The sequence below is a fragment of the Zalophus californianus genome, chromosome X (genome assembly GCF_009762305.2).
Source record: "Zalophus californianus isolate mZalCal1 chromosome X, mZalCal1.pri.v2, whole genome shotgun sequence".
NCBI classification, from domain to species: domain Eukaryota; kingdom Metazoa; phylum Chordata; class Mammalia; order Carnivora; family Otariidae; genus Zalophus; species Zalophus californianus.
The window spans coordinates 111557125-111585058 of record NC_045612.1 but is presented as its reverse complement, the minus strand read 5'-3'; the positions used below and the strand labels follow the sequence as shown (position 1 = coordinate 111585058).

The following is a 27934-nucleotide window of genomic DNA, read 5'->3' as shown; positions in this document are numbered from 1 at the left end:
GAGAGTTTTCCAAGAGAGTTTACCTTTAGGGTGATTATTTCAGGGTTTCTTAAACTGGAGTCTTCCCCAGGGGCAATTGTTTGCCACCTGGTCTTTCTGAAATGAAGACATTTCAGCCAGATTTTCAAATCTGGGATCAAATCTGTGTGTGTGTGTGTGTGTGTGTGTGTGTGTGTGTGTGTGTGTGTGTGTGTTTATGCATACAATATGGGGTGCCTGGCTGGCTCAGTCAGTAGAGCGTGTGGCTCTTGGCCTCAGAGTCATGAGTTCAAGCCCCACATTGGGCATGTAGCCTACTTGTAAAAAATGAAATAAATAAAACGAAGGATACAATATGATTTTTTAAAATGAGGCAGTAAGAAAACCATAAATAGAGATGAAAGTTCAGATAGTACATTTCCTTTGAGTTATAGAAATGGATAGATTAATTCTAGCTCTCTTTTCATGTCTATGAGAAAAATCCTCCTGGGTATAAACAGAGCCATTACCTGTTCAGTTCTGGCCCATGGCACGGGCGGTAACTGACTCTTCTTTGGCACCTGCTGGAGACTGTGTGGTGATCCTACTTTTCTGATTAAAAGAGATCACACCCATTTTTACAGATGCACTTAGCTAGGCTTGATTAATAATTAGTCTTAAAATGAACTTTCTCTGGAAGGAGATGATGACACATCCCACAGTCTTCCAACCTGTATGAAGTTGGAAGTCACCTTAGAAGGACCTGCAAATTCAGTGCCCTGCCTGTCTCACAAACCATTGTGAGGCTCAAACGAGAACATGGAAGTACTCTGGAATTCTTAAAATCTAGTGCAAGGGCTTTGTTAATATTATTGCTACTATTAGCCTCTCGCTAAAAGATGTGATTTCGTTTTTGCCATAAAACTCCAAATAAGCCTCTGTTTCCTCGTTGCCTGGCTCCTGATGCCCCCATAAGTGATCTGTTCACAGTGGCTGAGCTGGCATGTTGTTTGGCACCTGTGTTTATTAATGTCTGCCTACTTGTTTCACTCTCACTGCAAAGTCGACATTACTTAATGATCAAGTTAAGTAACATCAGAAAGAGGGAGAAAACACTCCTGGAGAGTAACAATAGGTGTAAGTTGGATGTGAATGGGGCATAAGCCAGGACAGGATGTCATAGAGAAGACACCCAGGGCACTTTCTGAATGTTTAGATTGATATGGATCTTGTTTTTGTTTCTAGGCCAGACTCCAATAGTACCTAGTCTGTGCACCAAAGATTCCTAAAAAGGTGAGATGCCTCTTTTTGGCCATCAAGCCCATTAGAAATGCTTAGTAAAATGTGGTCTCAAATGCATTGTTTCCCTTTTCCTTGATAGTAGAATGCAGCTTGACCTTCCAAATATTTCTTAAACTGATTTTCTTCGGGGAAAAGTCTGAGATTACAAACCAGATGTATTTGCTGCTTAAAAATGGTCAGGGGGTGGAAATCCCTTGAAGTCTCCAAAACAAAATGAAAGTGCTTGAGTGAAATGTTTGTAATTTTACTGTCGAGACAAGGGCTTTGGAAACTGGAGGTGCTGCAGGTTTTGAAAAATGGGACTGCAGTGCCTCCTCCAGGAGAAGGAGCGTATGTGCAGCTTAGAAATCATCTGAACTGGCTCAAGCTCAGATGGCGCAGGGTAGGTGGAGGCTGAGACAGAGAGCCTCTCTGAGGCTTACAGGTGCTTCAGTGAGCTCCTATTAGTCACAGACAATTAACAGGATTTCATTTTCAGTGAGCTCTTTCGTATTCCCTGGGAAAAGATGCAGAGCTACTCTTTAGAGAGTATGTCATTTAAAAACAGACCAACCGATCCCTGCCCTTGGTAGAAAGGGGCAGAGGAGAGAGGGTATAGGCAAGATGTGGGGCCAACAAAGGGAATGAACACTTTCTGGGTCCTGGTTCACGCCAGGTGCCCCATCTGAGTCAACTCCATGTCTTTATGGTTTCCTCTCAAGATTGGTATTATCACTCCTATTTATAGATGTGGCTCAGAGTGAGCAACAACTTGCCCAAGGTCACAGAGTCACTACGTGATATAGCTGGAAGCGGAGCGCAGGTGTGCCCGACTCTAGCACATCCAGTGCCCGATGGTGACATGCTGTCGTCAGTAATCATAGCTACCACTGGCCTGAGGACTTCATACACACCGTGCAACTCAGTGTTTCGCAACCTCGGCGTGACTGATATTTCTTGTGGGGAGCTGTCCCGGGGAGTATTGTGGGATGGTCAGTGATCCCTGGCCTCAACCCACGAGATGCCAATAGTCGAGTATCTCCCCCAAGGTGTGACAACCAAACACTTCTCCAAACATTGCAAAATGTCCGTTAGGATAGGGAGCAAAATCACCCCTGTGAGGTAGCTATTTTTCCTCCTTTTTCAGACAAAGACACGGAGCAATCATGCCAAATCACAGACCAAGGGAATAGCAAAGCTGGGGTCTCGACCTACACCCGAATCACCTCTAAAGTGTTTGCTCTTCAACCTTCTTTCAGTAGAATATCTCTTTTCCAACCTCCTCTCTAGAATCTTCATCACCTACATCCAAAGGCTGTGTCTTGTTTCTTCATTCATACTATAGCCTTTATGTGCTCAGGTCCCCTCTCTCGTCCTCACCCACCTGCACCGTGAGCTCCTGGAGGGGCCCTGCCCTGTAGGGCCTACCTCTGACGTAGCACTGCCTGGCCTGTAGTAGGTGTGCCGGTGTTCACTTACTAAATGAGTAAATGATTCCAGTACTTTACGCCTTCCCATTGAAATCGTTCACGCTGTTAACTTGCATTATGAAGCAAAGAGTTAATCCAGCTAAAGTAAATTCCAAGTAGCGCATGTACAAAATGATTAAAAGATGAAACATAATTGAGTCTGAATAAACAGACGTTTGAACACTCAGAATTTAATAAACCTGTTTGGTAAGTTCTCAAGAATTAATCATTACCTCTGGAACTACAGGGCAGCCATGATTCCTATCATCTGTGTCCAAAATTGGGGGCAAGGCGCGAGTGAGGCACTGCCATGTGTGTATTCCTTGTTAAGGATTAGCTGTGCCTGCTCTGCATCAGGGCAGGTCTTCTAGGGAGGGAGGAAGAGCCACTGTTCTTTCTACAGAAGGCATCCATGACTTGGGGGCAGTGGGACCCGCTTGCTTTCTGCTGTTTTTCCAGCAGTCAACATGAATTGTTCCAAGCAGCCTTTCGCCACCTGCCTGGACGAAAGTGACTCCAATCTGTCGACTGCTTAATAGAAATTTCCCTCCATGAGAAGCCAATTGACCGACACTGCCTGGGATGAAAGCAGCCACCACCTCGCCATCTGCATAAAGCCCTAAACCGGAGGCTGTGGAGTGATCAGTTCACAGGCAGGGAGCAGTGGCGAGGGAGTACAAGGGAAATATGCAAGTCTTGATTTGCTCCTCGTGATTCCTTCTCCTTCTCAAATGCCACAGCGTGTGGAGGGAGTTAAAACGAGCAGTGTTGTCACGATGCAGTGGAGCCTGATTAGACAGCCTGGAATTCACTTCCCCAGTCTTTCTGTGTGGGCTGCACACAGCAGGAGAGCAAACGAGAGAGAAAAGCCTTCACAGGGAGAAGGGGTAGGAGCCGGCTGCCTCCTGATGACACAGAGACTCCTGCCAAGCCCTCGCTCATCCCCGGAGCGGAGCGAAGGCGGCCTCTGCAGAGGCCTGGGGTTCCTCTGCTGCCGTTTTGTCAGCACCTCGCCAGATCCCTGTCATCCCCAGCACAGCCGCTGTCGCTGCCTGCCGTCCCATCCCTTTCATCTTTCCTTCCTTCCCTTCCCTTCCTTTGCCTTTCTCTTGGTCCTTCTCTCTTTCATGCTCCCTCTGATATTTATGGACATTAACCCTCTTTTTCAAGACATTTCAAAAGAGCACATTATTTGTGCTTCCAGGCCGTTTTCTGCACATTCACCTGAAGCTGGGTAGTCTGATTCGTATTTGAGTCTATGACACTGATAGCCTCCACACTTGGCACATGCTTTGTGCTTAATGAATGCTTGCTGAATGAATGAATGCACGCATGAATGAATGAATGAATGAACGAACGAATGAATGAATAAAGCAACATGTCAGTTATAGTGTCACCTCTTTGTGAAGGTGACAGTTTCTGCAGTCTCTTTAGCCTTTGCTTGTTTTACTCCGACCTAACACAGTGAAATATTTGCAAAGCCTGGAAGATACAACTAAGAGAACATGTTAAAAGAATGCAGTGGGTGACCGTGATTGAAACGAGTGGCTGCAGAGTATGACAGATGACCGTTTGCATCTCACCTCTGTGGCTTGCAAGCGGGGTGACCCTGATCAAGGTCGTAAAGTCTCTTAGCCTTCTTTCCCCCATAAGTGGCCAGGCAGCATCGTATGTACCACACATAGTCGGCACGAAGAGTGGATGAAATAATGTAGTGACGCGCAAGCCGTGGCATTCGGCACCCCCTGAGCCCACACTACATATACTAATGCTAGTGAGGGCAATAGAAATGATGACGTTGACGGTGCTGATTACAAATGCTTAAAAGACTCGATGAGCTGCTAAGATAACCTACTGCTTTCTGATACGTTTAAGATGAAAAAATAACCTACAAAAATAGTTGCGTTTAAGGCCTAATAGTATAACTCGGGAATATTCCATATATACCATACGCCAAAAATACATGTAGTTACCAGCTGACAAAAGAACCCTATTTAAGAGGGTTTTATTTTTATTCCTAACTCTCTGATGACTATAAAGAGATAATAAATACTGGGCCATTAATTATTATTATTTTTATTAATGTTTAATTTCTCTAAAATACAACACACCGATTGTTTGGAAAGGTAAGTGTGCAAAAAGTCGGTCCCGACATCAACATTTGAGCGAGGTAAATCAGGGTTACTTACTCTCAGCACTACTAGCATTTGGGTCTAGATCATTCTTTGTTTGGGGCTAGGGGGAGGGGCCCTTGCTGGGCATTGTGGGGCATTTCCTAGCATCCCTGGTGTCTTCGCACTAGGTGACAGTAGCAGCCCATACCCACACCTCCTCCCAGTTGTTACAACTCAAGCTGTCTGCAGACTTTGCTGCCCCCCATCCAGTCCCCAAACTACTGAGATGGGGTCATGAGTTCCCTGTGTTGCAAGCAGGCCAAGTTGTCACCATCCCTTAGCCCATGAAAATCTACATGCCAGTGTCCAAGGCTATACAGAGTTGGGTCCTGAGTCACCTCGGCCTTCTACCAAGTGGCCTGGAGCAGATGTGCTTCTCTGCTCTCAGGTCTACTCCCCAAACGCTCTCTCCCCGATTCCAGCTCCCTTCCACCGGCGCGCGTTGGGCGCGCAAGCACACGCGCGCGCACACACACACACACACACACACACACACACACACGAGGCCCTCCAGATCTCTGTTTTAATAGAACCCCTCCGGATAGCTTCTGTGTGTTTGCTGAGGAGAGCCTCTTAAAGCAACTGCCACAATCAGCTCAAAGGCTTCTTATGTTCACCCTCAAGAGCACTTTGCACCCACACAGTTTGTAACCAGGGCCTAGAATAATAGCTTGGCTGGTCAGGAAAACAAATGAATAAAACCTTGATGCAGTTCAGAACCACAGCAGAACTTATCTTTATCTTAACCAAGTGGGAAGCAAAAGAAAAAAAAAAAAAGAACATCACAAATCAAAAGAAATATGGCTTCACTAGAGAGTGAAAAAAGTCTCAGGATAAAGCCTTTTCCTTCCAAGAAAGTGAACAGAGCTTCTGTAATTGAGTCAAAGCGGGGAGCATTTTAAAACTGAACACAAAAAATTTCCAGCAAATCACAGAGAAGATATTTGGAGAAATTTTTTTCTTTTTTTTTTAAATTTAGTTCTGTATACAACAATAAATCAGTCCTTTGTCTTCTGGAAAAGGGAAAAGGTTATGAAATTATGATAAGCCAAACACTATGAGAAATAAGTCATCTTAATTCTGAAAGTCACAAAGCAGCATAAAAAATATTCTTACGGGAAAATGTGGTGTGGAAAAAGCAAGATATGAAATCGTACATGTGCTGTGAATGATGCTATGTAAGAAAAAGTAAAAGCAGAACAGGTTTCCATCTTTGCATAACTACCCTGTCCCAGGTGCCATGCCCACATATACTTTCTTAAATCTATACATCTCCCTGATCCTTCACAACTACCCGATGAGGAAGACGCCATTTTTTGAAATGACGCTTTTTATGAAATGAGGGAATAGAGACCCTGAGCTCAAAATTGCAAAGGTAGAAGGTAATGAGACCAAACCTTCCATGACCCGATGACCCCAAATCCCATATTGTTAGCAACTTTGTTGTACTGTATCCAACAGGTAAACTCAGAGGAAAATACTGGAAGGGGAGTTGTCAAATTAGTATTATGCTAAAATGGTGATCTTATGGGTGATTATTTTGTATTTACCACCTTCTATTTTGTTGTTATGGTATTTATACAAATCAATTTTTAAAGCATACTACATCTTACCATTTGAAAGGAAGGATATTTCCATGTACACATCAATTTAATCATCTGCCACATATGTAGATATCACTTAAGTTTAAGATAATCAAGGGCATGTTTTCCCAAAATGGAGCTGCTAATATATTGATTTGACTGGTTGGTTACTGATTTGAGATCTTTCTTCTTTAACGTAGGTATTTAGAACTGTAAATTTCCCTCTTAGCCCTGCTTTTGCTGCATCCCACAAGTATACTATATTTTTGGTTTTGTGTGTCTCAAAGTATTTTCTAATTTCCCATGTGATTTCTTCTTTGACTATGTCCACCCAAATTCATATGGTGAACCGGTAATCCCAATGTGATGGCATCTGGAGGTGGGGCCTTCAGGAGGTGACCAAGTCATGAGGGTGGAGCCCTCTTTAATGGGATTAGTGCCCTTAAAAAAGAGACCCCAGATGGGAGAGATGGGGTGGCTGGGTGATAGACATTGGGGAGGGTATGTGCTATGGTGAGCGCTGTGAATTGTGTAAGACTGTTGAATCACAGACCTGTTCCTCTGAAACAAATAATACATTATATGTTTAAAAAAAAAAAAAAAGAAGCTAGCAGGAGGGGAAGAATGAAGGGGGGGAAATCGGAGGCGGAGACGAACCATGAGAGACTATGGACTCTGAAAAACAAACTGAGGGTTCTAGAGCGGAGGGGGGTGGGGGGATGGGTTAGCCTGGTGATGGGTATTAAAGAGGGCACGTACTGAATGGAGCACTGGGTGTTATACGTAAACAATGAATCATGGAACACTACACCAAAAACTAATGATGTATAATGTATGGTGATTAACATAAGATAATAATAATAAAAAAGAAAGAAAGAAATAAAAAGAGACCCCAGAGAGCTCCCTTATCCCTTCCATTGTGTGAGGATCCAGTGAGAAAATGGCCATCTATAAACCAGGAAGCAGGGCCTCATCAGACCGCGAATCTGCTGGCATCTCGATCTTAGACTTCCCAGTTTCCAGAGGTGTGAAAAATAAATTTCTGTTATTTATAAGCCCCCCCAGTCTATGGTATCCCATAATAGCATCCCCAGAAGACTAAGAGTTTCCTTTTTGATCTTCTGTCTACTTCTATCTACTGTTGAAAGTGGGGTATTGAAATCTCCTGTTATTATTGTTGAACTGTCTATCTCTCCTTTCAGTTCCATCAGTTTCTGCATCATGTACTTTAGGGGTCTGTTGTTAGGTACTAAATGCACTTTTCATCAAATGTCTGGGTACATCAGTTTGCCCTCCTGCCAACACTCTCAAAATTAGCCCTTGAATCAGCAGGAACAACGGTGATGCATAATACTTAACATTTAAGAGTAATGAATACCTTATGTTCTCTTCTAGCAGAAATGACATCTCCTTGGATAAATGGTTGGTAAATATGTCTTATCTGGACCTAGATGGTCTTTGAAAAATAAAGCCAAATAACTCTTGATAATTAAATTACTTTCTTCTGGTTTTACATGTTTTTCTCCCCTTCGAAGACTATGAGCCAAAGTTGACATCTTCCCTAATTTTTCAGTTTCCCAGAGGAATAATGAAGTTATAATCAGTGAATTCAAGTCAAATTTCTGAGCCCTTTACTAATCATGGTCAACAAGGTTACTTTCAGACCTTGCAAGAAAAGCTAGTCTTGCTTTTAAGTAGTGATCTCCCTGAGAACACAAGGATTTGGGAACTCTACAAGAACACACATTTCTAGGGGCCACCAGAGTTGCTATGGTCACAGCACCAGTAACATTCTACAGACATGCCTTGTGTGCTCATGATCTATCAGGTGTCCCCCCTCCCCCGGCTTTAAGAAGCTTTATCCTGGCATCATGAAGAAAGTATAAACAAGGAAACCAATATATCACTCTGGAAGTATTGTGACGGCATAAACAGAAGATGCTAGGGGTGGGGCAGAATGTTCGAGGCATACCTCCTCTAACAGGGCTTTATAATGGTTCTTTTCGAACCACAAAATCCAGAAGCAAGGCTGGTTGGCTGACTTGGGGTATGGGATAGAGGCCAACTCGAGATCATGGGACCGTGTATGGCTACACAGGCATTGCAGATCATTGGAACTCACTCTCACTGCCTTACCACAGTGTTTCTCAAGAGAATGTTCCAATGCCCACTGGTTGACCTCAAAAGTCTTCCTGATGCAAAAATGCAAGTGCTTTCCTCAGTTCTTTTTTTTTTCATTTTTTTAATTTAAATTCAATTAATTAACATATAATGTATTATTAGTTTCAGAGGTAGAGGTCAGCAATTCGTTAGTCTTCTTTAATACCCAGTGCTCATTACATCAGGTGCCCTCCTTCATGCCCATCACCCAGTTACCTCATCCCCCACCCCCTTCCCTTCCAGCAACCTTCAGTTTGTCCCCTAGAGATAAGAGTCTCTTATGGTTTGTCTCCCTCTCTGATGCTTTCCTCAGTTCTTAACGGCAAATGGGGATTAAGTCCATAGATTTTCACTTACATGCATGACCAAAAGCCATTGAGTTATTAAGAATCACTAAATTTCACATCTTTCTAAAAGCCTGGTGTAGTAAGTGATCATGAAGTCTGGCTGCCGGTCAGGCAGCAATGTCCACCACAGAGAGGGAGAATTCCTGCAACCTCAGAATGAGTTTCTTTCTACGGCTTCATGGGTCTCAGGACTTTTGATTGCTGCTCTTTGTGCTCATTAACATAATTGTAGACTTATTCTTAGGATTTACCTTTGTTAATCATTTTCTTTGTAACTGCTGCATGGCTACCACTTTGATACTTATTTTGTTCCTCTCCAATTCTTTGTTATCACTGAGTTCTTTTACTGCTGGAAAAAAGAGAAGAGATGATGGTGTGGGACGGTTGTAGGATCTTGTTTTGTTCTGCTCCAGAAGCTTAAGGATATTGCCCTTGAGGAACTGTTTGATCTCACTAGGCTTGTCTATTAATCATGTTCTGGACATTCAGTATGTCCAGAAGCTAATTCTGAGCCTCTGTTAAACCATTCCATTCCCACCACCTCCTTCAAATTGTCCCTGAACCAAAATCATCACGAGTTTCCCCTCTCATAAATCATAACATTGGTTATCTTTACTGCCTACTTAGGGGGTCATAAACAGCCATTAGATATCTTGAATCGCTGAGCTGCTGTCTAATTCTTTTTTTTTAAGATTTTATTTATTTACTTGAGAGAGAGAGAAAGGGAGAAGCAGACTCCCCACTGAGCAAGGAGCCTGACGTGGAGCTCCATCCCAGGACTCTGAGATCGTGACCTGAGCAGAAGGCAGATGGTTAATCAACTGAGCCACCCAGGTGCTCCCACTCTCTAATTCTTGAATTGCCTTTTGAAGTATTTTATCTTTCCACCAAGATCGAAGTATCCTGAGAGCAGAGACCAAGTATGACATCTATATATCTCAGCACAGAATGAAGAAAATGCCCGTGGTACAGAAGCTAGTCATAGAGGTTCTTTACAGGGCCCCTGTGGTCTGATCTGAGGATTGAGAGGGAGCAGAAATAGACACAGAGTGCTGGACACCAGCCCTGAATAGTCCTCTGGGTTCTCCAGATCCCTGTCTATGAAGTCTGAGGTGGAATCTGCTGTAGCTACAAGCAAACAAGCCGATGGTGTCTTCTGACTGTAGACACGGGGGATTCCGGATCAAGCAGCAAATAGCAGGTGCGGGAGTGTTGGAAGGCTCTTTTTTTTTTAAGACATTGCCTCTGGTCCTGTCTCTTCATCTGGCCTTGTTTAATGCCCTTACCAGCCTGGATTGGGGTCCCATTTGGGATACTCCCATGTCTCTTGGTCTTGACTCCGTACATGCTGTCCTTGTGTAGCTTGGCTCTGGTTCCCGATTGGGTCCAGGTCCTAAGTCCTTTGCCAAAAGCCATGATTCCTGATCCCTAACTGGCCAGTCACTGTCCTTTTTGGTTCCTATCCCATAATATTTTAAATCGATTTCCAAGAACAATTCTAGCCATGGCACAGGGCATGGAAGGAATCTGAAATCCCACTTAAAAGGAGTCACTGATCTCAGCTGGAAGGACATGCTGGTCCATCTTTATGTTAAAGTATTGTAATAGTTATAACCTGGACTTTGAGCCTTGGGTCGCATGGTGTTCACAGTGTTTGACACTATGGACTTACTCAAACTTCAGACGACAATCTGTTTGATCAAATCATTGAACAGGACATGGTGAGGGTAGGTGACAAAGTGGGGGCCCAAGAAGGAAGAAATCAATCCAAACAGTAAGGGGCTAAATGATGGCTGGTCCAGGATATTTACTGCTTATGAGTCCACTGAACTGATCAATGTTAAAAAAATGCTCTCCCTCTGTGACCACAAACCATGACCATGGAAGTCTCAAAATCTGACATAATTGCAGGAGAAGAATTGATAGGTCAAAAGCAAACCAGCCTAATACCTCTCCTATGAGAAATAAAGATCATTCCTTGGCTTAAAACAACGACGGTGCTCATTTGGAATTTGGATCAATTGCCCTGACAAGGGGCACCTGGGTGGCTCAGTCGTTAAGCGGCTGCCTTCAGGTCAGGTCATGATCCCAGGGTCCTGGGATAGAGCCCCGCATCGGGCTCCCTGCTCGACGGGAAGCCTGCTTCTCCCTCTCCCTCTGCCTGCCTGCCACTCCCCCTGCTTGTGCTCTCTTCTCTCTCACTCTCTCTCTCTCTATGTCAAATAAATAAATAAAATCTTTTTTTAAAAAGTTTAAAAAAATTACCCTGACAATGTAGGTTTTCACATTCCTGTAAGAATAAGGAAAAACAGGCCTCTCTGAGTGGTTTTGCCTTATTAGAATTTGTTCAGGAAAGAAGAATCATTAAAGTCTTCCCTGAGAAAGTGAAGTAACAAAAACTTGTCCTGGATATTCTGGTAACTTTTTGATATTTTATGGAGTGGATATTGTTCCCCGTTCCTGTAATCACTGCCAGATAACACTACAAGATCCTCTCTGAGCTCATTTTATTTATTTATTTTTACAGATAAACAGTGATTTATTTTATTTTATTATGTTAATCACCATACATTACATCATTACTTTTTGACGTAGTGTTCCATGATTCACTGTTTGCGTATAACACCCAGTGCTCCATTCAATACATGCCCTCTCTAATACCCATCACCAGGCTAACCCATCCCCCCACCCCCCTCCCCTCTAGAACCCTCAGTTTGTTTCTCAGAGTCCATACTCTCTCATGGTTCGTCTCCCCCTCCGATTTCCCTCCCTTCATTTTTCCCTTCCTACTATCTTTTTTTTTTAACATATAATGTATTATTTGTTTCAGAGGTACAGGTCTATGATTCATCAGTCTTAACACAATTCACAGCACTCACCATAGCACATACCCTCCCCAATGTCTATCACCCAGCCACCCCATCCCTCCCACCCCCACCCCTCCAGCAACCCTCAGTTTGTTTCCTGAGATTAAGAATTTCTCATATCAGTGAGATCATATGATACATGTCTTTCTCTGATTGACGTATTTAGCTTAGCATAATACCCTCTAGTTCCTTCCACGTCGTTGCAAATGGCAAGATTTCAATTTTTGATGGCTGCATAATATTCCATTGTGTATATATATATATATATATATATATATATACCACATCTTCTTTATCCATTCATCTGTTGATGGACATCTTGGCTTTTTCCATAGTTTGGCTATTGTGGACATTGCTGCTATAAACATTGGGAGTGCACATACCCCTTCGGATCCCTACATTTGTATCTTTGGGGTAAATACCCAGTAGTGCAATTGCTGGGCCATACGGTAGCTCTATTTTCAGCTTTTTGAGGAACCTCCATACTGTTTTCCAGAGTGGCTGCACCAGCTTGCATTCCCACCAACAGTGTAGGAGGGTTTCCCTTTCTCTGAGCTCATTTTAAATCAGCATTCCTTTGAATCTTCAAAACCAAGTTCTTCTGAAACTGTAACTGGGGTTAAATTTAGGTCGACACAGATTTCATAAAAGCAAAATCCTTTAAAGTTTACATTAAAGTTTCATGTGTCTAACTGGCCTTGGTTGGGTGATGGTAATAAATATTACAAAACATTAATTTCTTCCCTGGGCTTTCTCACAAGAAAGTTCTGTGGCTTCGTCCCAAGCCTATTGGAGTATTTCATCTCAGCTGGGCTATATAAGCAGGACTGAGTGTCATGATACTCCTCATCAACTTGTTTCATTCTGTCATAAATAATAACAAGTGTGGGGGCGCCTGGGTGTCTTAGTCGGTTAAGCTTCTGCCTTTGGCTCAGGTCATGATCCCAGAATCCTGGGATCGAGCCCTGCGTCGGGCTCCCTCTCAGCGGGAAGCCTGCTTCTCCCTCTCCCTCTGCCTGCCTGCCTGCCTGTCTGCCTGCTTGTGATCTCTCTCTATCTCTGTCAAATAAATAAATAAATAAATCTTTTAAAAGAAAAACTTAAAAAAAATAATAATAACAAGTGTGTCTAGTCACGCTTCAGATCAGTTCCTGTTGGTGTCACTTTGTCCCCAACCAGGTTCCTGGGATTCATTCTAGAGTCAGAGACTCCACGGTATTTTATCCTGACTCCTTTGTTATTTTATGTAACTGTGCTGCAAACACCAGATACTGTTGTGTTATTTTAATTCAAAACAGCTCCTCTTTCTCTGTGCTATAAAGAAATCTTTTCCTCAGAACTAACTTGCAAATGTCTTGGTAAGCCAGCATAAGCATGACACAAGGAACATCGCCCCTACACTTGGGATTATCTCAGAGAACATTCTGTTCTTCGTTATGTCTACAAGAGAAGGCGTGGCAGGGCTCCAGTGCTGTGCTTGCCTCTACCTACATAGTCAGAGGATTTCACCCTGACACCTATAGGGAGAGTGCAATCCCTCCGTAAGGTACGGTAGGAGGAAGGGATGAAGCGGAGTAGCAAGTTGAGTGACAGCACTAACTTTGAAGTCACACGCCCTCTTGAGGATGCACGACAGATGGGGAAAACCAGTGCTCCTGTAAAAGTCCTCTCAAGAATGGGAGCAATAAGTGGGTATCATAAGGCTTAACAGGAACAGTGGATACAAGGCTCTTCACGCAGTATCTGGCATATGGTATATGATTAACAAATGTTTCTAGTGCTCAGCACATAGAGGATGCTCAGTAAATATCGGTTGAAGAAATGAGCACGTTGATGAACAAAAGAATGGGCAGTCAGCCAGGTAAATAACTGTTTTATGTTACCAATATAGATTCCTCTCTTCTAAATTTAAACTTATGTTTAAGAAATGGAATCAACTGTGCATGGTGGGACTCAGTAATGTTGGATAAAGTGAATTTGCTCTTAGGGTCCCACCGGAGAGTTGGAAAGAAAGGACAGACCAAGTCCACACGCCCCCTGCTGGCAGAATTCGCACACGTCAGGTCTGCAGATGGAGGTCAGGGCTGAGCCCTCACCAGAGGGTCATCATTGAACAGATCCAATAACAATGAAAATAAGGTCACAGGTTCTGCCTGTACTGACTTCTCGGGAGGGTGGCAGGTACAGTTTTGAGCCTGCCCTTCCCTTGTGCACATTCTGAGTCATCACTGTGTCTGCATGGTCTGCTTTGCACACACCCGGGTTATTCGTCTCAAGGCCTGAACCGGTCTCTACCCCCTTTACACTTCCAGACCTCCTCAGCGCCTTGCTCCCATGAGCCTCTCCTCAGGACTAGCTCATCACTCTTCGTGGCATCTGGGTGAGGAAACTGAGGCATGGAACGACAGAGGCCCTCTCCCTGGACCCCAAGATGAGAAGCTCCTCAGGGCCTCCTCCCAAGCATCTTCCTTCTCCCAACCCTGTCCTCCCCCAACTAAGAAGGTGAGCAGAACGGGGTCGGCAGGCGGACGTCCTCGATGGCTCTCTGGCTGGTTATGAAATATGACAGGCCCCAAAGCTCGGCTTTACCAGAAAACCTTTGCACCAGAAAAACTGGTCTAAAGTGAAGGCCCTGGTACTTAATGAATGCTTCCAGAATTCCAGACTCTTTCTATGGAAGGCTTCCTTAATCCATTTTATAGCGGTCTTTTTAAGGGGAAGGAAATAATTTTTCACTCACCTCCCTTCTTCCAACTACTGCTCAGCTTTGGGGACATACTTCAGTTCACTTTTAATATTCTGGATCTCTGAAAGGTTGACCGCAGGTCCCAGAAGTTTCTTCGCTCCTGGCATTGGCTTCTTCTCCTCGTCCGAGGTGGGAGGAACACCCTGAAGGGAAAGAAAAGAAAAAAGGGATCAGCTCACTGAAAAAGGCATTTGGTCTCTGTCAAAGTGTGATTCTAGCTGCGTCACTTCTTCCTGTGCTACTGAGACACCCTCAGAGCTTCCAGATCTGAAGTTTGTAGACAAATATGGAATAAAGTTGGAAGAAGAAAACAAGTCATCTCCACGTGACTTAGAAAACCCAAGAGTAGTCAACGTCTGATAACTAACAAAAATTAGACTAGTTAGGATTTGTGTTTCCAAGCACCTTACGAGAGCAAATTTAATTTGGCCTCTTACGATCCTAATATGCCTGAACAGCAGAGATTTGTAGAATGTTAGTGCACAGTTGGCTCTAACAGTGACTTAGTCCAGAAGCTTAAAATTCTTTTGTTTGGGGTGCACAGTAGCTGCCAGACTTTGTTCCAACATCTCCAGGAAGCATAAACAAACGGATATTGACATACACAAAAACTTCTCGAATGTGGGTGGCGTGAGAGGGAGCCACAGAGGAGGCCCGGTTCTCCCTCCCGGCTTTGGGAACTATTTTCTTTTTTTTTTTTTTTTTTAAGATTTTATTTATTTATTTGACCGAGAGAGACAGCAAGAGAGGGAACACAAGCAGGGAGAGTGGGGGAGGGAAAAGCAGGCTTCCCGCCGAGCAGGGAGCCCGATGCGGGGCTCGATCCCAGGACCCTGGGATCACGACCTGAGCCGAAGGCAGACGCTCAACGACTGAGCCACCCAGGCGCCCCTGGGAACGATTTTCAACTTCCTATTATCTAATGTTTTCATGCTGTTGCAGCTTTAGGGCAGGACCACATCCTATACTTTTTTTGCGGCTCCTCCAATGCCTGGTTCAGACGTGCACACTTGTCCAATGCTGTTCAGCTGATTGATCCCAAGAATGTACCATAATGACAAATACACGCCTCTGTGTACATACGCCAACCCGACCCATTAACAGTGACTATAGACAGTAACAGTAGCAGAGATCAGTTGCTGTGTGTGGCGCTTAGAACACCCAAGCCATTACTACAGAAGAAAGCTGCCTATTAACTCATTCCTCCTCTGCTAGAGGTGGGGTACTCTGCAGCCCCAAAGGAAGGTGTTGGAGGAACATTTGGTCACCGTGGCAGCCACAAGAGCACGCCTCCCCGATCAGTTTTCTCCTGGGAGGGTAATCAAATCACCCCAGCTGCTTTGCTCTGCAACTCGCCCATCAGCACGCTGAGGTCACACTTCCCACGGCTGCTCCTGCCCAATGACTGAGTGTCACAGGATCCTAAACCCGCCCGTGGCTGGGAGACAAGAGACTCCTCCTGGGGAGGAACTTGGGCTCGAGAATTTTCCTGAGAACCTCAGCGAGGCCTAAGAGGTTTCGGCCTGACCCTCTGTCACACTCTTCTTCACCCACATCACAGGTCTAGTCACCCTCCCATTTTTCCTTAAAAGTGGTTTCGCCAATAAATATTTTGCACGTCTAAGCCTGTCGTTGTGTCAACTTCTTGGAGGACCCAAACTAACAGTCGCAGTGTGGGACTGCCAGGGCTTCATCGGCTCGGCCAACAACTGAGTAAACCAGTACAGCTCCAGGGAAAAGGAGGAAGAAAACACACGTTTGCCTCTGGTTCAAGCCCTAAGGCCCATACTTGTTGCCCGCCTAACCAGGCAGCCTTGTGACTTGGGTAGTAAAGCTAATGCTGGGCTGTGACCCCATCTGGCTCCTATGTCTAGTTCTCAAACTGTCTAGAACCTAAAGGAGAAGGGAAGAAACTGTTTAAGATTCCCACCCTCTAACCAATTATTTGGTAGGCATGTCCTTTATAGAATTGCCTGTTTGAGGGGTGAGGCAAAATATAAAATAATTGAGGTGCTGTTCTTCTGCTAAGGGCTAATGGTTCTTCCTATAGTCATTTTCTTTGAATCTTGGCACAGCACTGATGAAAGAGCTAACGTGTCTCCCACACAAAATGATAAAGTAATTCAGTGTAGACTGTACCTGTTGTAAATATCTGGAAAATATTGTTTCCTCAGGCCAACGTACATACAGAGCCATAGGATCGGCTTCCTTTTATCAGGCACACACACTCATCATTTATAAAAGCAGATTTACAAGCAATCATTAAAACGATTAAACATCCACTTGGGGGACCAGGTATTTGAAAATATTCTTTCCTAAGCTTTTGGAAAGAAGTTTAAAACAAGGCTATAAATTGGGTTTGTTTTAATATGTGTAGCAGTGAAATGAAAAATGTTTCCTCACTTATGAATGTTCTCATGGTTGTTAGGTGGGTAGATCTTAGTAAAGAAGCATGAAGAAGAAAAATGTTTCTAATTCCTTCTGTTAAGTTCCTGGGTACGTCACATTCACTGTGTTTGTAATATCAAAATGTGCTATTTTGGCACATTTAATGTGTAGAGCCAATATGTGTAGTTATGTGTCTATGTGCAAAGACTTATTATGTGAACATACACGGATAGAGGATGATAATATTTAATATTAGGCCCTTTCAAGTTATTAAAACCTCAATACACTGTGTTTTTTTATAAGGTAAGACTTTTAGCAGTTGATTTGGCACAGTTACATATAATGGAAATTATAAGTGGATATTTTCAGTCAGTAGACATGCCATTGACTCAGGAAGGGGTTAATGGTGGGGGCATTTCTCAAATGAATCTTCTCTTGTCTTTTAAAAAAAATGGGAATCAGATTCCATTTCTTCTAAAATTTATTATAAGAATTATTAGAAATAAAGGCATGAGTAAGCAGGGCTCCAGATGGCCCCATTTGGCTAATACAGAGTACTTTTTTTGCTTCTGCACATAGATATTTGAATTGAGAAGGGACATGGAAGACATTCTTTGGTTGAAATAAAGAGAGCCGGAGAAAGGGCTTATCAGCCCCAGCACCTTTACCTGTTTGGGGAATGGCTGTTGTCAAGGGGAACGTCCCCGTGGGGGATGACAGAGTATTTGTAAAATCTGGCAAAATGGTGAACTGTTTTCCTGCTATCTGACCTTCATCTCCCCCTTTACTCCCTGACGCCCTGTTGCGTTCTCCCCTAACCACAGCTCTGTGGGGTGAGATGGTCTGCTGTGCTCATTCGTGCTCAGACACTGAGGACTTAGCAGTAACAGTACGCACTAACACTGCTAGCCGTTCCAAGTTACACATGCTAACTCGTGTAATCCTCATGCCGACCCTCTAAACCTGCTACTATTACCCCGTTTTATAGCCAAGGAAACTGAGGCCCAAGGCAGGGAGGGAAGGAGTAAGAGACTTGCCCCTGGCCTCACAGCTAGGAAGGAGTGTGACCGGAATTAAATAGTGTGTCTGCATCTTGTGAAGGGACAAGATGGAGAGGGAAATAATTAACAGAAAGTCCCAACATGCTATTTTCTGGCTTCATAACGATGGAATTACGGTCAAAAGAGAGATTTGGGAGGCAGAGTGGAGGCTTGTCAATACCCTTCAAGTCACTTCAAGCAAGCAGCTGCCTTGTCTCATCCAAAAGGTGGGCCCTGCTTGTAAGGATTTGGCTGTAAGGCCTCTGTGTCGGGCACGTGCCAAACTCTGGCTGGGCTGAGCAGACGGAGGGTGGGCTTCAGCTCTGTGAGCAGAACAAAGGGCTCACGGAGACCATAGGTGGGCTGGAGACCAGCCAGTGCTCACAAGGCCTGGTCAGACGGCCACAGGCTGATCCTGGCTTCCTGCTGGAGTACATCCTCTTCAAGTATGAGATAGTGTCAGGATTGAGATGGGGGAGCTACTGGCTGTGATCAAGGTGGCCTGTTATGTTCAGGGATGGTATGTTATGATCTCCATTTTATACCGTGATTATCTTCACGCAAGGCTAGGCAACAAATCCCAAAACTAGGTACGTAAGCAATTCCAAGTTTGCAAACCAGACAATTTTTTTAAAGTGTGGCTGTAGAATTTATTTTTATTTCAGATTCCATTTTCCCCTCCAAACTATGGGACAAACGGTGGCAAACCCACAAAATCCTACTTAACGCACCTTGTAGCCAAGCCAGGCTGCCTAACTGCTCCCCTTGCAATGTTGTTGCCATGAGAAACTTACTCCAAGGTCCAACCTAGACCTTGAGTCATTAGATCCTACCCCTACCTAAGACCCCACGAGTCCCGAGAGCTCATTTCTGCTCAGACAGTAATGGAATACCACCCTCAGCTCCACCCTCCCAGCCCAAGAGCCCCATGCCAAAGGTATAGCTCAGTTCAAGAAACACTCCTGGGGTCTCTGGGTCTCTGTGCCTACCTCACTCCCTCCATCCTGTGAAGAATATTGATTAGCCAGTTGTACATGTGGCTTATCATAAAGTAGGTGTTCACAAACAGGATATATCAGTTCTTGTCTATTTTAGAATGTGCTGGAACTGTCAGACAAGAGTGAGAGCAACGTGATTTCCCAACCCCCTAACTGGGGCACTTAGGAGGAGGAAAGTACCAGCTGTACAGAGAAGAACTGAGGGTCATCTGTAGCACAGGGGGAAGATGAGATGCAAGCCTCCAAAACAACTGTTAACATCCATCAGTTCAGTGAGAAAACTGGGTCAAGCTACCTTTTGACCGACTGCCATGGTAGTGACACACACGGCTTAAGGAAGCACAGGAAGAAAACCTAATTACAGATAAATGGAGGTGTGGGAAGAATTTCCCTGTCCTCTCTTCAACCTCCCCATGCCTTCTTCTTACAACACGCCAAGTAATAGGCCTCGGAGTCCTTCATGAAAATTGGATCATTAGATCAATTGATGAACAATCATTTACTGACTCCTCTCAGCAACCCTCTGAAGAAAAGAGTGGATCGTATTTGGCAGACGTAGACTCAGAAATGCTTGACCAAAGTCCCAAAGGGAGGGCTCATGGTCAGGAGTGAACTGGAGAGCCAAGTATGTAGCGTCACAGTTTGAGATTATATACCAGAAACGCAGGGTAGTGCTGGGTCTTTTCAACTTGTGCATTCAAAATTTTTATTCATCAAAGGTGACTTAGTGGCAGAAATTCCAGAACTTGGTGGTGTCACTCAAATACTCCATCTCTTTCTTTGAAAAATTATCTTCCTATTGATAAGAGGCTGGAATTACTAACTTAGGACGATGTCAGTAATTATTTACAGGGAAGAAGAGGTTAGATGACGACAACCAAAGTTTTATTAGGAAACTTTGAAATGGTTATAGGTGTTCTTTGGGGGCAAATATCAAAAAGGTCACCTACAGAAGTTACAAGAAAAGAGTGCCTTTTTAAAAAGATGAAATACAGTTGGCTATGCCCTGTGGCCTTGTTTAATTCCATTTTCCTTGTCTTGTGCGAATGACATGGTCCGAAACTTGAATTTTTTTTTTTCCAGAACTGGACCTTCCAGGTTTCATCAGAAAAGTCACAGTTGGTGAAGGAATCCAGACACTGCGGGGCGGTGGGGGGCGGGGGGGCACCCTTCTCTATTTAATGCACTTACTCATTTTAGCCTCCATTTCAGCCGAGCGGGCATATGAATTTGGAAGAGGTAAAGGATTAGAGGGAGGAAAAGAAGACAGAAATTGATCGGCTCCTTTGCAAAGTCCTCTTTTCAAAGGAAATACCCAGAGACTGGGGCTTTTTATTTGAATCCACGAGTAATTTAACGTGCTTATTACCTGAGCTCCCACTGGGGTTTGTCACTCATCAGAAGTTGTACTAAAGACATCCTGCTCGGTTCAGTGTAAGCTCCGAGGGAAACCTTACCGAGCTAGTGACTGTGGCCAGACCGAGAGCATTTGAGAGGCTATTTGCCGCCCCCCCCCCAACACACACACACACTCTCTCACTCAGTCAACAAACTGCATGTTAAACTCAGCATCTTCAAGTAACTGGGGCAGGCACTTAAAGAGCTGAAGGGAAGTGAGGAGCAGTGTGTTTCATGGCTAAGTGAGCAAGACAGTCAAAGAAATGTAGATGCTATGTGGTGACTCCTTGCCCCACATCCATTCCTGCCTCCCTTGTCCTGGGGAGCCAACCCTCGCCTTGCCTTTGTCCCCACTCTAGTCAGGAGTCTGGAGGGGAAAGACAAGGCTGAGCTCTGCCAGCTAAGTTTTCCTCACCTCCTCCACTTCCGGAGTACACTCTTTTCTTCTGGGGGGTTGCCCAGCTCCCGGCCGAAAGGCTCCCATTGGGATGTTGATATTTGCCTAAAAGAAAAAAGCAGGGAAGATTGAGCTCGAAAAGGGTAGGAACTTGCAGTGACACTGGGAGACCGAATTCATTATGAGGAAAAACGCATCTGAAAAGTCCATCTTTAAAGCTTTTTACCTCAAGAAATTTGCCATAATGACAGGACAAAAATATGCAAAGGAAAATTTGACATTTATTACAAATTTCTGGAACTCATCCTTAGGTCTGTACAGTGATTTCACAATTCCCTGTTGGATAGAATTTCAAGACAGTTTGTTCTGGATGCTGCCCTCCTGCGGTGCTTAATATTTTCCTCTCCCTCAGATGAGGAAGGAACACATAATGACAGGAAAGGAAGAGACAGCAAGCACAGAAGCCATCCCACAGCTTAGCCCTCCTTCAGCTTCCTTCAGACTCACCCTAGGAGGGCTGAGTTCACACCTCCTAAACCACCTCCTCCTTTCCATAATGTCCTATGACTGTTCCAGCACTTCCTGAGGTTTCTCCACAAACGACACTCCTCTACCTTCTCCCCAGCACACCACTGTGTGGGTCAGTGCATAAGGAGAGTGCTGGAAAGTCGAGTTCATTGGTGTCACACTTCATAGATTCTTGTCTTTTATTAAGATAACATGCGGGGCGCCCGCTTGTGCTCTCTCGCTCCCTCTCTCTCTCTCTGACAAATAAGTAAATAAAAATCTTTTTAAAAAAGCATGAATTCTTTAAAAAAAAAACACTTTTTTTTAAGAGGTGCCTGGGTGGCTCAGTTGATTAAGCATCCGACTCTTGATTTCAGCTCAGGTCATGATCTCAGGGTCGTGAGATCAAGCCGTGCATCGGGCTCTGTGCCGGTCGTGGAGCCTGCTTAAGATTCTCTCTCTCCCTCTGCCTCTCCCGCCCAATTGTGCTCTCCCTCTCTAAAAAACAAAAACCTTTTTTAAGGTAGAACATAATTTTTCCACTTAGATAAAGTGTTGCCTTATGAGTAACTAGATATGTGGACTTGAAAAGTTGAAATTGCACTTTGATGTTATGCATGAAAATGATGCCTGAGCAAAAGGGACAAAATATTTTACTACCTTATGATACAGTTTGGACAATTTTGGTGCCACATCAAACAAAATTATTGGGAACTATGGTAAGGTCTGTTTGGAACTGCCTGATATGAGCTCTGTTGCAAGGGGAATGTTTAACTCAAGACACAGGAAATATCCAGGGTCCATGTTCAGGCAACATGGCAGATCTGTGTTCTCCCAAGAGCAGGAAGTGATGTTTTCTTCCTAGAGTCTTTCCAATTCCCTTTCCTACTAGAATAATGCTGATCCCACAGAAAGGAAACAGATCCAGAGTGTTCATGGAGGGTATCAAAAGAGGTACATCACCATTCCTAGGGCCAACAAGCCAAGAGTTTTTTTCGTCAATGTGTACTATATATGCCAAAATATATGTGCAGCACAATTTTAGACGGAAGTATTTTGGAAAGTCTAAGGCTGAGCCTTCTATGCTATTTCTCTGCTTAATGGAAATATCAGGTGGCCTAGAGTGGGAGGAGGGAGGGGCAGAAGGCAAGGGGGAAAATATGTCTTATATGGTGGCAAATATGGTAGCATACTTCATGAATTCCAAGATGCATCTCTTTTAATATCTCTGAAATCAAAATGTGTCTTACAACCAGTGGTTTCTTAAATTTTTAATGGGCACATGTGTTTTATTTTTTAGCAGGACATAACATAATGGTATTTTACAATTGGCAGTGTCTTAGACTGGATGAAATATCATTAGGGTCCTGAAATAAGATCAAAACCATGTAAATAAGACCCGCAGACAATTATCTATATTGAAGCAATAACTATCCCCATTGCTACAGTTTGATTGGAAAAGGGGGAAAGTAGATACAGGGACTTTGGGGAGAAGGTTGACTGGCTAAAAGTTTAATTGGATCATCACAACCCTGACCCATTTTTTAAGCATCTACAGAGGGCATCTTCCTAATGGTGAGTTGAAGTTAACATACGGTTTCTGAAAGATTTGCCTGCTAAACTAACCTATTTGATGAAGTGTGCATGCTCTGTAGTGGGTTGTAGTTTTCAGTAAAGGAATACATAAGGTCATCCAGGATAATGTATTCGGTAAAGCACATGCTATGGGAACACCACCTTTTCTTGCTGAGTTCAATTTTAGCAATACGTGTTGCCTCTTCACGGTTAAACGGGTGCCTTCTGCTAGGGCAAAGAGCCCAGGGCTAGGAGGTGTTACAGATTCTCTGTACTTGAAAAGATGACAGTCTTCTGGGTCTCATCTTTCCCGCTTGTAATATGAATATTAGGCTTTGTCAGTGGTTTCAAACCTTTCGGCTACGGAACCCTTCCTTTACATAAAGTATTGTGAGAACATCTAAAATGCAAACTAGGTGGAGATAGAGGTAGAGCTGCTCTGGCTAAGGTGGTAGGGAGTGCAGAACGACATCTGCTTCCCCCAAACCGTGGGCCATGAGCAGTTCCTTCCAGTGAGGAGGGGGGTACCCAATCTGACAACCACTGAAAGAGATCATCCTTAAGTGGATGAGTATTGACATGTATTTAAAATGTTCGTTCTTTGGTGCCTGGGTGGCTTCAGTCGTTGGGCGTCCGCCTTCGGCTCAGGTCGTGGTCCCGGGGTCCTGGGATCGAGCCCCGCATCGGGCTCCCTGCTCCGCGGGAAGCCTGCTTCTCCCTCTCCCACTCCCCTTGCTTGTGTTCCTGCTCTTGCTGTGTCTCTCTCTGTCAAATAAATTAATAAAATAAAACGTTCGTTCTTCCCATTGTTAGGTTGTCTGTAATTTACTTTCAACCAGCATAGACCGTGTGATATTTTATATGTTCAGGTTGGTTTAAACTGCAGCTCTAGAGAATTCTGCTCTAAGTGGGAGTTTATCCTCGTAGAGTGGTGATGAGGTGGTAAAATATCACTAAGACCACATTCCCACGGTTGCTACTCCAAGTCCTTCTGTTAGCCATCTGTCCACTAACACCTGAGGTTTTGATGTCTGAAGAAATGTCAAAAATAGGGGGAATAATGGCATGAGCATTAGACATGGCTCTTGTTAAAGAAATTAGAGAAGGTTAGGGTATGTAGATTGGTTAAAATGTCTTGGAGACAATCCCTCCCCCGTGCTGAACAGAGTGTAAGAATTGGAGAGCCTATACATTGCATCTTCAGAGACCAAGCTCGAGGAGTGATCCCTAAATGGGCCTGTCTCCAGCCACTGATAATGAGGATTTCCAGCTGGGTGCTGCCAACGAGGGGCACAGAATCTCCACCTGCCTCATGTGAGCCTTTTATGTGAGGTGACAGTCACTTGGAGCACTTAAAGGCACAAGAGCCGAGGCTTCCTGGAGCTCACAGAGAGACCGCATGGACGGTTTTGTGCTGGCTTGCTAATGAATGTGTGTTTAATAAACGTCCGTACATGTGGCAGAGTTGGGTTTGAGACTGGCTTTCATCTTAACCCCATGCGAGGTTGGGGATAGTAACTACTCCCCAGCCACCCACCACACACTCCTTTAGCCACCCCCAAACCCCGATTCAGCCTGGGTCCTACAGCCTCACAACAAACTGCTGAGGAAAAAACTGAGCCTCAGAGAAGTTAGGTGTCACACAAAGAGTTCGAGGAAAAGCCAGGATTCCAAATCAGAGCTGCCTGACCTTAGGGACAGACCTTTTTACTCTATCAAGGCCTCTCCAAAGAGCTCTTTTTACTTGACCAAAGTGAGCTCTAACCACTCTAAAATGCTCTAAACTGCACAAAAATTACAGGCTTACACTTTGAGAGTGGCCTTGGAAAAGGGGCACACAAAATGGATTAATTCCAAAATAGGTGTCAAAGAAAAGCCACATTGATAAATGAGCCATTAACTCAGTGACTTGATGCTTTTTCATCTTTAAGGCATCACTCAAGAAACCAGGAACCTAAATGGGTTTTTGACAGCAAATATTGACAGGATCCAAAGCAGCCCAAGAACGCGTCAAATATCCAGTCATTAATGTACACCTGAAGGGAGTGTCAGAAGAGTGATTTGTAAATGATTAGAGATGTTTCATTAATATAATTGTAGAGTGGTGATATGTGAGTGACAAATTATAGACTAAATTATAGCCATAAGAAAAATTCCTTATAACTAGAATTTGATAGTAAAACGTAGACCTTAGCTCTCTTTTTTATTCCATGGCCAGAGAATTGAGTCATATTGTTGTTTTTCACTGATTCACTCTGTTCGAGTTCAAATAAAATATCTTTCAATGATTAATTTTTCCATCTGCAAATTGGGTGTGGTATTCGCTATTCAAAATGGATTTCAAATATAAGGTACATTTTTATGAAAGAAAATGGAGTCAGTCCAGGTCATTGATGTTCGACTTTCTCTGTGTTGAGGTGACTCCCTATCACTGATGTGATTAGACTTTTTCCTAGGTTTGTTTATTGTACAAGGTTGAACTTCTTCCTTCTCTTTATAGAATCTGTATAAATGCAAACGAGGCAGACTTTTGTTTTTTTCCTTTTATAACACATTCCCTTGCATTTCTTTTCCCTCCTTGAGTTTTATTCATCTCAGATATTTTTAAATATGCCTGGACGCAGCAAGCCCAGCGCATCGCTTTCCCAAGCTAGACATAATTTGTTACATCCTCGAAGTTGGGAATGGAAAAAAATCTACTAGATCATCTTTTGCCAGAACGGGATACAGTTCCCTGATAATGGACCTATCTGATGTGAAATGAATACTACCCTTGATCTCACCAGGTGAAGAAAAGTAGAGAGAATTCCCTGTAAGTTAATTCCACTACTCCCTTAATTATTTGTATTGTTCTCCTGCTTGGCTCCAGGCTTTGAGCCCGAGGATTCTGGAAACAATATTCCCTCCCCAGCCACTCCTGTGTGACTTCCAATGGAGCGACATCTTCTCTCCCCAGTCGGTTGGATTCTGATAGCTGCCCGCCACTGACTCCCTTCAATCCCTATCCCCTTCGCTTTCCATAGCCAGTGTTCTCTTCTCTCTCCCTCCCGGTCCTCCCTGTTGGTGCCCACTGTGTCTCTCCTTTTAGTGTTGAGGCTTTTGGAGTTTCCTCCCATTGCATATTTGTTTCAGATAACCCCCCCCCACACTGATTCTATCTTTAGTTTTCAAAGGTCTCGAGCCGCTCCAGCCAGAATCTATAGCCACCCTCACCATGCCATCCTCCCAGGCCACAGGCAGAGGAAACCCTACAGGGTTGCATTTTGCAGTATTTCTTTCTGCACTTTCCTATTCTTAGTGCCCTAGACCTTCCCTGAATGGAGCAGGAGATGACATTTTGAGATTTCTAGCATCTTCATAGAAGACTTTCAGAAAAAGCTGAAAGAGCTGATTAGAAAATGAGATTCTTATTTGATTTAGTAGCTTAAATTAAGAGAGACAGATGAACCTACCAACTAAAATACAGTCCAACCTATTTTAAAATACAATTCTATACCACTAGAATGTAACTTCTTTGTCTTTCGGGATTCTTGAAATCTGGAAAGGATTCAGAACATACAAAACTTACCCTCTCGACACAACCTTGAGAAATTCCCACTCAGCCACTGTCTATCACCCATGGTGTTCCATACTGAAAGGTTTTCTTCTCTGTCTCTCTCTGTTCTCATCACTTTGTTTTTTTCAGTAATTTCCTGAATGACTCAACTGTAGTGTTGTCATCCAGGGAAAAGCAGATTTCAAGAATGCATTATGGCTATTAACATAATGTGTACAAATGATTGAGGGCAAGTCATATATCTGAGGTACTTGTAAAGGTCAGCCTCAAAAAATGACATCTTTTGGCCAACATATAGACTACTTGCTTCATGTTACTAACATGGAGCCCTGGTCAGAGCAGCAAAGACTATCAGCTGGAGGTAGCACTGAACCCACTCTAGAGTCAGTCTGTTAACATTCAACTTCTGGCTACATGTTAAAGAAACCAGGGTTAGAAATGATAAACAATGTATTATAGTGGTTTATATAAGAAAGAAGCTATAGATCCATGATCAAAGAAAAGGCCTTGACTCTACATTAAAACAAGTGGCAAATGACAGTTCATTTTTAATTTTTAAATTTAAATTAGATGTTAAAGGAAGGTATGTATCATTATGTTATTTTTAGCTTTAACCAATGTATTTGGTTAACTGGCCAGACATGGGTGGTGATAGTTTATTCTTTTATGCCAAGGATCGTCATGGACCTGGAATCCTTTTTAAACTAGAAACCCCAGTTAGGAAGCTCTTAGAGTTTCTGACACCTGTCTGTAAAGACTTTGGTCAGGCTGTTTTCTTCTTCCATGGAGCCTTTATGCCCTGGGCAATGGGAAGTGGAAGAGCAATGATAATGGGTGGGGAAGGGAAAGAAATATTAAAGCTTGGGGCTTCACGATATTCTGTTCAACACATGGATTGGGTGGCAACTGACAAGTTCCCATAAGAGGCCACGTACTAACGATGCAGGGCTCATGTACTCATTCCTTTAAAATGTATAATAAGGGTTAGGTTGACTTTTACAAGCAGCTTGGTTAAGTGAATTAAGCAGAGAGGTGGTAATTCAGTGGCCATGGCTGTTTGTATTTTGAGACCATGCTTGTCACCAAGTCTCTTTACTTTGTACTTTTCACTCCCAGCCAACTTACATTTAAGATGACTTTATTTTTTTTTAAGATTTTATTTATTAATTTGACAGAGAGAGACACAGCAAGAGAGGGAACACAACCAGGGGGAGTGGGAGAGGGAGAAGCGGCTTCCTGCTGAGCAGGGAGCCCGATGTGAGGCTCGAACCCAGGGCCCCGGGATCATGACCTGAGCCGAAGGCAGCTGCTTAACGACTGAGCCACCCAGGCGCCCTTAAGATGACTTTAATCAGGGTGGGCTATTAGCTTCTTCCCTAAAATGCTGACACTCTTTCTGAATGTCACTTGAGCTCTTTAAAAGGGAGGACCCAGCTTCATATTTATGATTACCCTAGTTAGATGGTCCCACCCACTCCTCCATCCTCACT

General features: G+C 43.8%; 1 protein-coding gene across 2 annotated transcripts in view; it reads right to left on the bottom strand.

Annotated features, from left to right (window-relative positions):
• SMPX (small muscle protein X-linked) overlaps positions 1–27934 on the bottom strand; it is a 61859-nt gene that overhangs the window by 19084 nt on the left and 14841 nt on the right. For both annotated transcript variants that reach the window (XM_027607921.2, XM_027607920.2), the window contains exons 3-4: positions 20825–20911; positions 14580–14728 (exon numbers count right to left, since the gene is read on the bottom strand). In XM_027607921.2, coding sequence (XP_027463722.1) covers positions 14594–14728; positions 20825–20911 — 222 coding nt within the window. In that variant the 3' untranslated portion in view covers positions 14580–14593. The remainder of the gene's footprint in view (positions 1–14579; positions 14729–20824; positions 20912–27934) is intronic.